Here is a 12945-nt window from a genome sequence, read left to right on the forward strand (position 1 = left end):
TGTAAATGTTTGAAATTTTCTATTTTCCTGGTGCCTCAAATCCCTATACTCCCAGTGTATGAATACTCTGCACAGGCAATGACATGCTACCTGTGGCAGGTCTCTGCCATAAATCCTTCTATTTGCTATTCTGTGATCTAGTTTTATGTAAACATGAGTGAAATCCTATCACCATTCACTTGTGTACTCTTTGTTCCCCAATAAAAAGCACTTGCCTACCAGTCCTCTTCCAAACTCTGTTCCCCACCTGCTTGGTTAAGCCTGTTTCCTTCTATAAGGCTCCTTATGTGGCATACCTCCTTATCTCAGGACCTTTAAGCATAACTTTTCATTTTCACAAGCTTCTCTGTGGTTTATTCTATGCCACATGATTGATCATTAAAAACAAACAATATACCTCTCATAATTCTAAGTAATTCAATAATTCTTTAGAGCATGACATGCTAAAAGGGATAATATTTGGAACCTGACAATAAGCCACTTTGGCATAAGAATTATTTGATCTGAAGGTATTTGAGAATCAATAGATAGAGGAAGAGTTTTTGTGGTTTGAATGACAGTCCCCATAGGCTCTGATGTTTGAATATTTGGCCCCAGTTTATTGTGTTGTTTTGGTAAATTTAAGGGATATGCCCTTGCTGGAAGAAGTATGCCACTGGTGGGTTTTGAGGTTTAAAAGCTATGCACTATTCCCAGTTCATTTTGTCTGCATCCTGCTTAGTTCAAGATATGAGCTCTCAGCTTGTTGCTACAGCCACCATGTATGTTTCCCTACTGAGATAGCAACAGTCTTATCCTCCTGGAACTGTAAGTCCAAATAAACTCATCCTTCTATAAGTTGCCTTGGTCATGGTGTTTCATCACAGCAACAGAAAATAACTAATACAGTTCTCTACCATTATCTTACCTAGAAAAAAAAAAGTAGGACATAAATTATCCTTTATAATGTCTCCATTACTACCAGTTAAAGGAATGACTATTACTAGAGGTAAAGAGTTAACATCAAGAGTTTATGTAAACAGAACTAACTGAAAGAACACTTACCTTCTATTATAATTAACATATCCTAGTCATATTTCCACATTTTATCTACCTTGAAGCTCAGCCTCTAGGTTCATTAAAAAGGTGGCGCACGCCTTTAATCCCAGCACTCGGGAGGCAGAGCCAGGCAGATCTCTGTGAGTTCGAGGCTACCCTGGTCTACAAAGCAAGTTTCAGGAAAGGCGCAAAGCTACACAGAGAAACCCTGTCTCGAAAAACCAAAAAAAAAAAAAAAAAAAAAGGTTGTTTATAAACCCAAATTCTGTTTTCTAATAACAGCTATGTAAATATTATTAAAATGTATGTGCCTTTGCTTTTCCTCCTTCTAATCAATCATTTGCTAGCATAATAAACAAGTCCCTTTATATTGATCCCCAAAGAATAAACAAACTTGGTAGACTGCTAAGGATTTTGGAGTTCATACTAAGAATAATGGAAACTAAAGTATGGCAATTATATTTGTATTTAAAAAGCATTCCTCTGGCTGCTGGGATAAATTACAGGAGGGGAACAAAAGGCAGGCAACAGGTCAATTATGGATAAACTACAATACCTAAATGGAAGATAATGTTGCCACTGAATAAGGAAAAGACACTTGAGATGAAGAATGGGTGGATTCAAGACCTATTAAGAATGTATATTTCTTAGCCAAATGAATGGAAACACATGAACTATGAACCAAAGGCTGAGGGGCCCCCAGCTGGATCAGGCCCTCTGAATAGGTGAGACAGTTGATTGGCTTGATCAGTTTGGGAGGCAACTAGGCAGTGGGACCAAGTCCTGTGCTCATTGAATGAGTTGGCTGTTTGAAACCTGGAGCTTATGCAGGGACACTTGGCTCAGTCTGGGAGGAAGGGACTGGACCTGCCTGGACTGAGTCTACCAGGTTGATCGCAGTCCTTGGGGGAGGATTTGCCCTGGAGGAGGTGGGAATGGGGGGTGGGCTGGGGGTAAAGGGAGGGGGTGGGAGGGGGGAGAATAGGGGAACCCGTGGCTGATATGTAGAACTGAATGGTATTGTAAAATAAAATAAAATAAAAAATAAAAAATGTATATTTCTAAATACAATAAATACCAGAGATGAGAGGAAAAGGTTCCAATATGTAACACTGATATAATACATATTTAATTTTTCCCTAGCCAGTGCCACATAACTCTTAAAGCCCTTAAGTTCACAAAATAATCCTGTTGCACTTTTTTTTAAAAGCCTAGCTTTTGATGTAGCTTCAAAACAATTAAGGTGAACGAATCATCTTCTTAATCACAGCAAACCCTTCTCAATGTGCCCTGAAGTTAATGAGTTGGCTTTTGGAAATCTCCTAAATATGGAGTTGGGACTGAATCACTGGGAAACCAATCATGTGATCTGGAGGCTGGAACTTTCAGTACCACCTAGTAACTCCTGGGGAAGGAAAAGGGCCTAGAGATTGAGTTCATTCAGCTATAGCCAATGCTTGTAATTGATCAAGGCCTGTATAATAAACCAAACAGTTTCAGAGATACTCTTAATTGGTGAACATAGTAAGTACCAAGAAGATGGTGTAAGAAGGTTTATGTCTTGGTTTGGGTTACTATTGCTATGATGAAACACTATGACCAAAAGCAAGTTGTGTGTGTGGTGGGGGAGGGGTTATTTGGCTTATGCTTCCACATCCATAGTCCATCCCTGAAGGAAGTCAGGGCAGGAACTCAAACAGGGTAGGAACCTGGAGGCAGGAACTGATGCAGAAGCCAAGGAGAGATACTGTTTATTGGCTTGCTCCCCATGTAACTCAGGGTCACCAGACTAGGGTGGACCTCCCCTATCAATCACTAATTGAGAAAATTAATTAGTGCCTACAGCCCAATCTTATGGAGATTTCTTCTCAAATGGGAGTCCTTCCTCTCAGATAACTGTGTCAAGTTGACATAAAATCAGCCAGTACAGTACATATAAAGTCCATAATCATGGCCTATACTTTATGTATCTCTCTTCTGTGATGGCTCCTAAATTTTGTCCTTTATAACACACTGCTATGTAAATAAAATATTTCCCTGGATTCTGTGAACTATCCTAAGAAAAATTACAAGGAAGAGTTATAGCAAGTTGTAACACAAAACCAAATAAGACATTTATTATGGCTAACCTGAAACCTTACCGCTTTGATTAGCATATAAAATGGGGCTAGGGCTGGGGCTGGGACAGGGTGCCAGCAGCTTGTGAAACTGAGGCCTTAACCTGTAGGCTCTGCATTAATTCAAGGTAATGCCAGCAAATTTGTGCCCAAAAAATTGGAGAATTATTATACTTGGTATGGAAAACACATATTTGGTGTTGTAAGTGTTTAAAATAGATAAATGTTTTTTTTTTCTGTTCAGAAGGAGACCCCTAAGTTGGATGGCCAACCAGACAGATGATAATCTTTTACTCAGATGGGGAAAAGTGAATACCAAATTTGTGGAAAAAGAAGGGGGCGGGAATTAGTTTACAATGTGTTAAAAAAAATATGTGCATATTAGCTAATAGTAGAAATGGAAAACAAGATTTGAATAAATATATACATTTGGAAGCTTTCAGTCCATAAGCAACCATCCATGGAAATGGATGAGGTTGCTTGAATCAATGTAGAATTTAAAAAAAAAAATTAGGTTTGAGCCCTGAGAAATAGCTAAATTAAGGTCAGGTACATGAAGGTGAGTCAACAGAAAGGAAAAGGAAGGGCTAGAAAGGTGCTAAGAAAATAAGCAGAACATAACAGCATTCAAGCTAAGAGAAGAGATGATTTCAAAGCAGGAGATAGCTACTGTTCAGAAAGGTTACAGAGTGAGGGAAAAAAATGTTGAGAGGCATTTGGTAAGACCAGCAGAAGATGGGCTTGGTCATTGGTGCATGTCAATCCTAGCACTCAGGAGGCAAGACAGAGGGATCTCTGTAAAGTCCAGCCTTGTCTACATAAAGAATTCAAAGCCAGTCAGGGCTACATAGTGAAATGAAACCCTGTCTCAAAAAACAAACAAACAAATACCAGCAGAATAGTAAGGCAACAGCACTGCCATTGCTTAAAAACAGGCTGAGGACAGAGCAGCTTGAAGTTATCTGTGAAGAAGAAACTAGGCAAGGCAGAACTTAACAACATGGTTGGAGATCTTAAAAGAAAAAAAGTTAAGGGACATAGACCATGTTATTCTATTCACATAATAGAAAGATGTGAAACATAAATGACCTAACAGCTGTCATGCTGAGAAACTAACCTCTTGTTAAATAATTAATTACACATAAATTATCAGAATTGACACATAAATGACTCAGGTATTTGTTAAAATTGTTTTCTACTGGTATTAACATACTTGTCCGGTAAGCAAACAAGGTGTGTGTTTAGAAATAATCAGGTGAACTAGTTCAGGCACCCTCTCTGCTATAGCTAATAGTCTAAGGTGGGGTCATCCTTGTGGATTTCTGGGAACTTCCCTAGCACCCAGTTTCTCCCTATCCCCATGGTGTCTCCCTCTATCATGGTATCTCTTTCATTGCTCTCCCACTCTTTCCCTGTTCTGGCTCGGCCATCCTGTTCCCTTATGTTCTCACCCCCATTCCCTATCCTCCATTGTCTCCCTCACCCCCAGACTACTCATGGAGATCTCATCCATTTCCCCTTCCCAGGGCAACCCATGCATCACCCTTGGGATTCTCCTTAGCTAGCCTCTCTGGAGCTTTGGGTTGTAGTCTGGTTATCTTTTGCTTTACATCTAGTATCCACTTAAGACTGAGTAATCAGATTGGTGAATACCCTGTCATCATAGAGCCTTCTAGTAACTGATGGAAGTAGATGCAGAAATCTGCAGCCAAGTACCAGGCGGAGCTCCAGGAGTCCAGTCCAAGTGAGAGAAGAGGGATTCTATGAGCAAGGGGCATCAAGATCATGATGGGGAAACATACAGAGATAACCAAACCAAACTAGTGGGAACTCATGAACTGTGGACCAATAGCTGTGGAGCCTCCATGGGACTGGTCTAGACCCTCTGCATAGGTGAGGCAGTTATGTAGCTTGATCTGCTTAAGGGGACCCCTGGGAGTGGGATCAGGACCCACCCCTAGGACATGAACAGGCTTTTTGGAGCCTGCTGCCTATGGTGGGACAATTTGCACAGCCTTGGTGCAGGGGGTGGGAGGGTTTGGACCTGCCTCAACTGAGTGTATCAGTCTTTGCTGACTCCCCACAGGAGGCCTTGCCTTGGAGGAGGTGTGAATGGGGATGGGGATGAGGGTGAAGGCTGGGTGTGGAAGGAGGGAGGGGAAGGGATCTGTAGTTAGTATGTAAATAGAATAGAAATTTTCTTTTAAAAAAAAGAATCAGGTGGGAGGAAAATAAGGAAAGAACAGAAATTCTTGTGAGAATGGATAAAAGAACTCCAATATGAGTGAAGATTCTCCCTACTTATAGAGTCACTCATAAAGACTCATAAAGAGTGCCTTAGGGGATTTTGGGAACCTGAGAGAACACACTTTTGAGAAGCATACTGCATTCTTTGCTGTTTTATGAAATGTTTCTCCTAGTCTATTGAGCTGATATAACAAAATAAATGGTGTTGGTAGAATTCCATCCCTAGGGATAGGTGTGTGTGTGTGTGTGTGTGTGTGTGTGTGTGTGTGTGTGTGTGTGATTTATATGTTCTCAACGACAAACTAAAATCCATCAAAGTTCAACCCAGGGAACCAATGGATTTATTGGGCTCACCTACAGAGCATGCTCATGGTTGCTTATAGGTATACAGGTGGCCCCAAGGCTGCTGGACTGGAAAGTTTTCATGTAGCACATATGATAATTTCCCCATAACCACAAGGATGGAGCCCCAGTTAACCTTCTCCAGCCTATATACTTAGCATTTCTACTGCCACTCCATGCCACTAGCTCAGAATTGTACAAATGGCTGACAGGAGGACCTGGAATCTCAGATGAGGGGCCCAATGACCCATCACATACACCCCTCCCCTCAAGAAATGTCAACAGTCAACAGATCCAAACATGATGCTCACTCAAAAGTAGACATAGCTGATCTGAGGAAGACTGTGGCTTGTTCTGGTTGGAAGACTGTGTTCTATAACAACCATGTAGCTTACAAACAGTTTTGAAGGCTAAGAAACCTGATACCAAGGTACTGCCAAATTGGTTTCTGGTAAAGGCATGCTGCCTCAGCCATATTCTTACATAATGTCCCGTGGCAGGAAGGGCAAGAGATCAATCACTTGTGGCTCTCTTTTAAAAGAATACTAATCCCGCCGGGCGGTGGTGGTGCACGCCTTTAATCCCAGCACTCGGGAGGCAGAGGTAGGCGGATCTCTGTGAGTTCGAGGCCAGCCTGGGCTGCCAAGTGAGTTCCAGGAAAGGCGAAAAACTACACAGAGAAACCCTGTCTTGAAAAACCAAAAAAAAAAAAAAAAAAAAAAAGAATACGAATCCCATCCATGAGGGCTCCATTCTAAATACCTAAGCACCTCCCAAAGGACCACTTCCCATACCACGCATCTTATAGGGGTTGGATTTTCAACATAAGAATTTGGATATTCCTTCCTCTGCAATTTACATAGATTCCTTTGTCCATACTGAAACCTAAACTACAAAATTATGCCTATATAGTTCATGGAATCCAGTAGGAGAGCGACATCAAATGGGGAAACCTGGGTCTAATAAATAAAATGTGAGCCTAGAAAGGGCTAAGAGGAATGGATTCAGAATTTATAATGTCTAGAATTCCAACATGAGGTAGAAAGAATGGATAGAGGCAAAAATAAACTTGTAGATATGGAAGTAGGTAGTTGAAGGAATCCAATCATGTTTCCTTCACAATCTGGAAATAAGACATATTAAGTAATAAAAGGGGAGGTATGTTAAAGATTGAAACAAGTAGAAGTATAATTGCTTTTCAGTGAGTCAGCTGACAAAAGAAATCAAGATTTTCACATGGGCAAGTCAGTAATGATGATTAGTGCTACCACATTGATTGCATATGCATGTATCAGACAAGGGATCAACCAAGCCTTTCCTATTTCCTTCATTTGCATTTAATTCTTCCTTTATTAGACACTCCAGAGCATTTTATTCATACCTCTAATCTTTTTATTATAACTCTGATTTCTATGGTTTTATTTCACAAATAAAATACAAAATCTCAGTATAAACAATGATGGCTTATTATATCTAAGTATATATGGTGACTCATTTACAATTTTTGTCACTTCATGATCAAAAGTTCATACATTATATAATCAAGGCAGTTGAAAGACCAAGAAATTAAACTGAAGGCCAACTTAGCACTACAATCAATTAAACTTACTTTTGCTGAAAAAATCACTATATCATAAGAAGTAGATTTAAAAAAAAAATCATCTTCCAGCCTCAAAAACTAAAGAATGATGACCTTAAAATCCCATGACATGAGAATATTAAAAGCAATACTGAATTATTATCAATACCATTTAAAAGAATACCTTATTTGATGTAGCATGGATTAGTTATCTCTTTACCGTCTAAGAAAGCATGAAGAAACTTCGTTCCAGATTATCTAATGCCTTTACAAAAGTCCTATTGATTTAATGGAAATACTATTACCATTTGTTTTAAAGATCAGATTTTTTAATAGATGACAATATTAAAAATGATGGCCAAGAAAAAAATTTACTAGGAAATCACCAAAACTAGACAGCATTCACTTTCGTCTATAATAAAATAAAATCTAGTTTTGGAGAACCATAATAATTATTTTAATAGCTTTAAAATCATAAACCTATATTTTAAATAGACAGGATAATTCATAGTTCAAAATTCTTTTAATTCAGTGTTTCATCTAAAACTGGAAGCATTTGAAATTTTTTCTGAATAAGACAGGTTCTGAAGAAGACATATTCTGAAGAGACAATTAGAAAAGCATCATTGTAGCCATCACAGACATGTATATTTTATTCACATTTTCTTTCATATGCGCTGGAGAAACACTCAGTATATTTCCAAACATTAAAAAAAAAAAAAGAGGCATTTGCAAAATGCTGGAGTTCAGTTGAAGAGAGAGAGGAAGGATTATAGGAGCAAGGGGGATCAGGATCATGATGGGAAAAACCACAGAGATGGCTGACTTAAGATAGTAGGAGCTCATGGACTGTGGACTGACAGCTGGGGAGCCTACAGGGAACCTAAATAGGCCCTCTGAATGTGGGTGACTGTTGCATGGCTTGATGTGTTTGTAGGTCCCCTGGCAATGGGACCAGGACTTATCGAGGGTACATGAACTGACTTTTTAGAACCCATTCCCTACGGTGTAATGCCTTACTCAGCCTTGATACAGGGGAAGGGACTAGGTCCAGCCCCAACTTGGTGTGCCAGCCTATGTTGACTATCAAAGGGAAGCCTTACTCTCTATGAGGGGATGGAGGTGAGATGTGGGGAGGTGGGAGGGAACGGGAGAAGGGGAGGGAGAGGGAACAGGGGTTGGTATGTAAAAGGAAAAAAAATTTAATTAAATAAATAAATGATAGTTAAATAAATAAAAAGAAAAACGAGGCATCTGAAATATCCATTATTACCATGATAAGAAGTTTTAATTTATTCCAAGTTTCTGAAATCTTTCATACATGTGCAAATATTTGAACATATAAACAATGAAAATTTTTGTTGGAAAATGAATTCTAACTGGCTGATGAGTTTATTAGTATCAAAGAAATTTGCAAAACTATATTCAAAGAAAACTTCAGGTTAGTTTACTTTTAGACCACAATTACATATGTTCAGAAATCCCAATGGTTTCTTCTCAACAGTCTGGTAAGAGTTGACATTAATACACTTGAGTCATTTTTATGATTCCTGCTTTAAAAATTATGCAAAATTAAATGAATGCCAAATAATGTTTTGACATAAGCTGTAACTTTCTTTGTTATCTAAGATTTTATAAAGACATTGTTGACTAATCTCCCTCCTGTTGCAGAAAGCAGCTGTAATCTGGCAGAATTTATTCCTTCCAATGCCTCAGAATGTATATGAGAAACTAACAAAGTTCCTATGGGATCAGAGTAATATTTTATAATAATATAATAACATTTTATAATAGCATAATGGATGGAGAAGAAAACCTACTGTGGCTGTGAAGGCCTTAATGCCATGTATATCAAATTAATACCTTCAGGTGGTAATAAATTTATTGTAAAAATAGAACATGCACTAATATCACAAAAAATAAAGGCCATGTTGAGTGGACCAGGTCAGTTTGCTGAGAATGAAACCAATGAGGTCAATTTTAGAGAAAGTCCTTCACATGTGCTATTGAAAGATGCATATATTTTACCTACAAGGTCTGCTACACTAACAGCTCCATCAAGATTCCTGAATTCCCAACTGCATCTGAAATTGCCACTGGAACTGCTGATGGCTTCAAACTTCCTAGATTGTTAAATAGAAATCATAATAAACTGTTAGACTGTTTAATATATAATTTAGTCAGCAAGTTTTTTTTTTTATATAGAGCATGTTGTTTGTATGCAATTGAGCAAGTTAATTGCAGAACCAATTACTTCGGTTCTACATAAAAATCAAAGTTTATATTTGAATGTGTTTGTTATACCAAATTAAGGAAATTTGAACAAGCTGGGAAGTAAACAAGTTTGCCAATTCACTAAAAGAAGAAGAAAAAAGAAAGAAAAGAACCATTGTAAAGAGAATAGCATCATGCAAAACTAAATGAATGCCAAATAGTGATGCTATATTCAGACATGGGCTGTAACTTTTTGTGTTATCTGAGAGTTTATAAATATATTTTATAAGTGATATAATTTATAAATGACTAATATCCCCCTGTTATGATGTTTCCTTGGTTTCCATTTGCTTCCCAGCATTATTTTGGTTCCTTTTTTGTTGTTGTTGTTGTTGTTGTTGTTGTTGTTACAACAAGTAAAGGTCAAGAATAGCCTAAACAAATACAAAAGAAAATGATTTTTGAATAGTATTTCAGTTTTTATTATTGGTTCCTAATTGTTTTTCTCACCAAGAGTGCCTATTAATAAAAGAGTTCTTGCATCTACATTTTCACATAAAAATTTCAAGGACACAATAAACATACATGTTTACATTCAGTACATCTTCAGCTGAAAAATGCTTAAGGAAGACTGATGAAAACATTAGAAATCTTCACCTATCAATACTTTCTTACCTGAAAATTCTTTTAAATGAAATTTTTTTTTATTAATTTATCTTGGCTACCTCGGAGTCTGGAAAACCAAGAAAGTATATCTTTACCTCAAATTACATGTTATATATATGCTTGAAAAATTAAAAATTAATCATTAAAATTGAATTAAATAAATGACATGTATTAAATTTAGGAATTAAAAGTAGCAAACACAGAAAATGGTGAAAGTAAAATTCTAGTTTTTAAAAATAGCAAAGCCTGTGATATGTCAATGTAGGTTGATCAATTCTGACACGTCATATTTGAGTGTAGAATGTTGATAGTGCAGAAGGCTGTGCCTATGCTGACAATGGAAGATTACATGTAGGAAATTTCTGTTCCTACTTTAAAAAGTAAAATCTATTAAACAAACAAACTAAACTAAAAGAAAGTTTAAGTCTCAATGTTCAAAATACTATCACTATCACAAAGGATGGTTTCTCCTAAAGGACCATGAGAGTACTGACCAACACTCCATTTCTCATAAGTCTAGAAATATTATTTCAAAATTCACAGTGGTGAAGAATTGTGGTTAATACCACTGGTACCATAAAAATCTAGGCAATAAAAGCAAAGGGAATGCAATATATATATATATATATATATATATATATATATATATATATTGAGAAGATACCTAGATAACAGCTCAATTTAGATTCTAATTAAATGTCTAGACTATAAAGAACAGAAATAAAAAGGTTATTCCTACATTATAACAAAGTATCCTCTAGCCTAAAATGTGTGGAACAAAGAAAGAAAGAGAGAGAGAAGGAGGCAGGCAGTTAGAGGGAGAGAGAGAGGATGATCGGGAATATAGATCTCATTATTTACTTATTGGCAAAAATAAAATCATTATTTGTAAGGTTAGAAACTGTTACACCTTCCTAAAAATTGTTTTGTCTTAGCCGCAACTCTTATAGCCATCCAAGCAGAAATAATCTCCATATGCTAAATTCTAATACATACCCGAAAAAACCTGCAGTAGAAAAATATTACATTCTATACATTGCTACCAAGTATGGCTATTAAAAATGGGAAAATACTTTAACATTGTAGATTACATAACAAGTAACTTACATAAAAAACTAAAACAAAGAACTAATGATCAAAATACTGAATTTACTATTTAAGATCATTAAATTAAGTTGGCCTGAATATAAAATGTTATTTAACTCCAAAGAAAATAAAGGATAAGAATGATGAAGATAGCAAAATTATATATTTTGGCTTTCAAATAAACTTTATTTATTTTTTTAAACACGTTTAGTGTGTGTGTGTGTGTGTGTGTGTGTGTGTGTGTGTATGTGTGTGTGTGCGTGTGCGCGCGCCATGATATATATGTGGATTTCAGAGAACAAATTAAAGGAATCAGTTCTCGTCTTCCATTCATGCTGAGTTCTAGGAATGAAACTCAGGTGTGATGACAAGCTCCTTTATCCACTGAGCCATCCTAGTAGCTCCAAGCCTCATTTATTCTTGGAAAAATGGTAATAATTCTCTAATTCTGGAGATAAGCAGCCTATAAGATGGTCATGAAATGACTTATAGATAAGAAATTGTAAGCATGGGGTACCAACTTTCCTCAAATACAAAAAAAGAAAAATCAGTAGAAATGGTTCTAATTCATTTTTGCTCTAAAAAAAAATACATATGAAGATATGAACAGTGTAATCAAGATCTAATCAATTATTCCTAGCACTGGAAAAGTGGTAAATTCTTGTAAATGCCTAATAATACAAACAGGGATTGGTATGCTAGGTAATGAAGTCCAATAGCACAAGATAATGAAAGGATTACGGCCATGTGGATAGTACTGCAATCCTTGCTACTAAGAAGATTCTGGTCTGTTAAATGTACCCTGTGAAATGCTGAAGAATTGCAAGCAGTTGCTTGTTCAATTGTTTCTTATTTTTTCTATGTTTACTTTAGAGCCTCAAAAGACTTGGATTTATTTACTTGAAAAGTAAGTTTTCAGTATTTAAAATTAAAGTTTACAAAGCACAAAAACAAAATAAAACAAAATCAAAACCAATACAGAAAAACCTATCTAGGATTGCTATTTTCATAGATTCTAAAATCTATTTAGTTGGCCTAATAAAGTACATTTTATCTTATCATCTGTTTTGGCACCATTTTAAAACGTTTCATTCATTTTGTATACCTAATAGAATGTATTACAATCTTTAGAAAACTGAAATTATGTTTCTTCTAAAAGACTGTCAAGTTGTTTCTTCACTAAATTAATGCCTGAAGTCTTCAAGATGGAATTAACTTGTGCCACTTGATAACAACCTTTTCTGGATTTGTAATTGTCTCTTTCCATTGGTTCACTGCTTCAACATTATTACTGTCTTCACTTATCCAGAGCTGTAAAGGAACAGAACAATCATTCAACTGAGTTTAAGGAATTACTCTTATTGTTAAAAGATATGGACAAGTTTGAATAATATATTTTTAAATAAATATCATTCCAATTTTTTCAAAAGTTGTTTGGTGATTTGATCCTTAAATGTTAAAATATTTAACCTGTTGAATCATTCTGGATTATGTGATCCAATTCAATTTTAGAATTAAAAATGTAAAAATAAAATATTATTTAAAACATCACTTGTGAGTATTCTTTCTTGTTCAATCAATCTAGGAGCTCAACTAAAATTAATCCTTATTATTCAAAAACATTTTTCCATGATTTCTAAATTAAGACAAACAATG

The 12945-nt window shown here is 36.3% G+C and overlaps 2 protein-coding genes and 1 pseudogene across 5 annotated transcripts in view; 1 reads left to right on the plus strand and 2 right to left on the minus strand.

Annotated features, from left to right (window-relative positions):
- Window positions 1–7596, minus strand: part of LOC102917890 (cation channel sperm-associated auxiliary subunit beta-like) — a 189370-nt gene extending 181774 nt beyond the window's left edge. The window contains exon 1 of the mRNA XM_076551253.1: window positions 7508–7596. The gene's annotated coding sequence lies outside the window, so the exon portion shown is untranslated. The remainder of the gene's footprint in view (window positions 1–7507) is intronic.
- A 1383-nt stretch (window positions 7597–8979) lies between these two features.
- On the plus strand, window positions 8980–9458 carry LOC121822454 (elongin-C pseudogene; annotated as a pseudogene).
- Window positions 9459–11458: 2000 nt separating this feature from the next.
- The window catches only part of Tc2n (tandem C2 domains, nuclear), a 45229-nt gene continuing 43742 nt past the window's right edge, over window positions 11459–12945 (minus strand). For 2 of the 4 annotated variants that reach the window (XM_042261064.2, XM_042261063.2), the window contains exon 13: window positions 11459–12600. In XM_042261064.2, the coding sequence (XP_042116998.1) occupies window positions 12490–12600 (111 nt within the window). In that variant the 3' untranslated portion in view covers window positions 11459–12489. The remainder of the gene's footprint in view (window positions 12601–12945) is intronic. The other 2 variants (XM_076551278.1, XM_076551277.1) reach the window with 1 other exon arrangement.

The sequence above is a fragment of the Peromyscus maniculatus genome, chromosome 14, assembly GCF_049852395.1.
Source record: "Peromyscus maniculatus bairdii isolate BWxNUB_F1_BW_parent chromosome 14, HU_Pman_BW_mat_3.1, whole genome shotgun sequence".
Taxonomy (NCBI): Eukaryota; Metazoa; Chordata; class Mammalia; order Rodentia; family Cricetidae; genus Peromyscus; species Peromyscus maniculatus.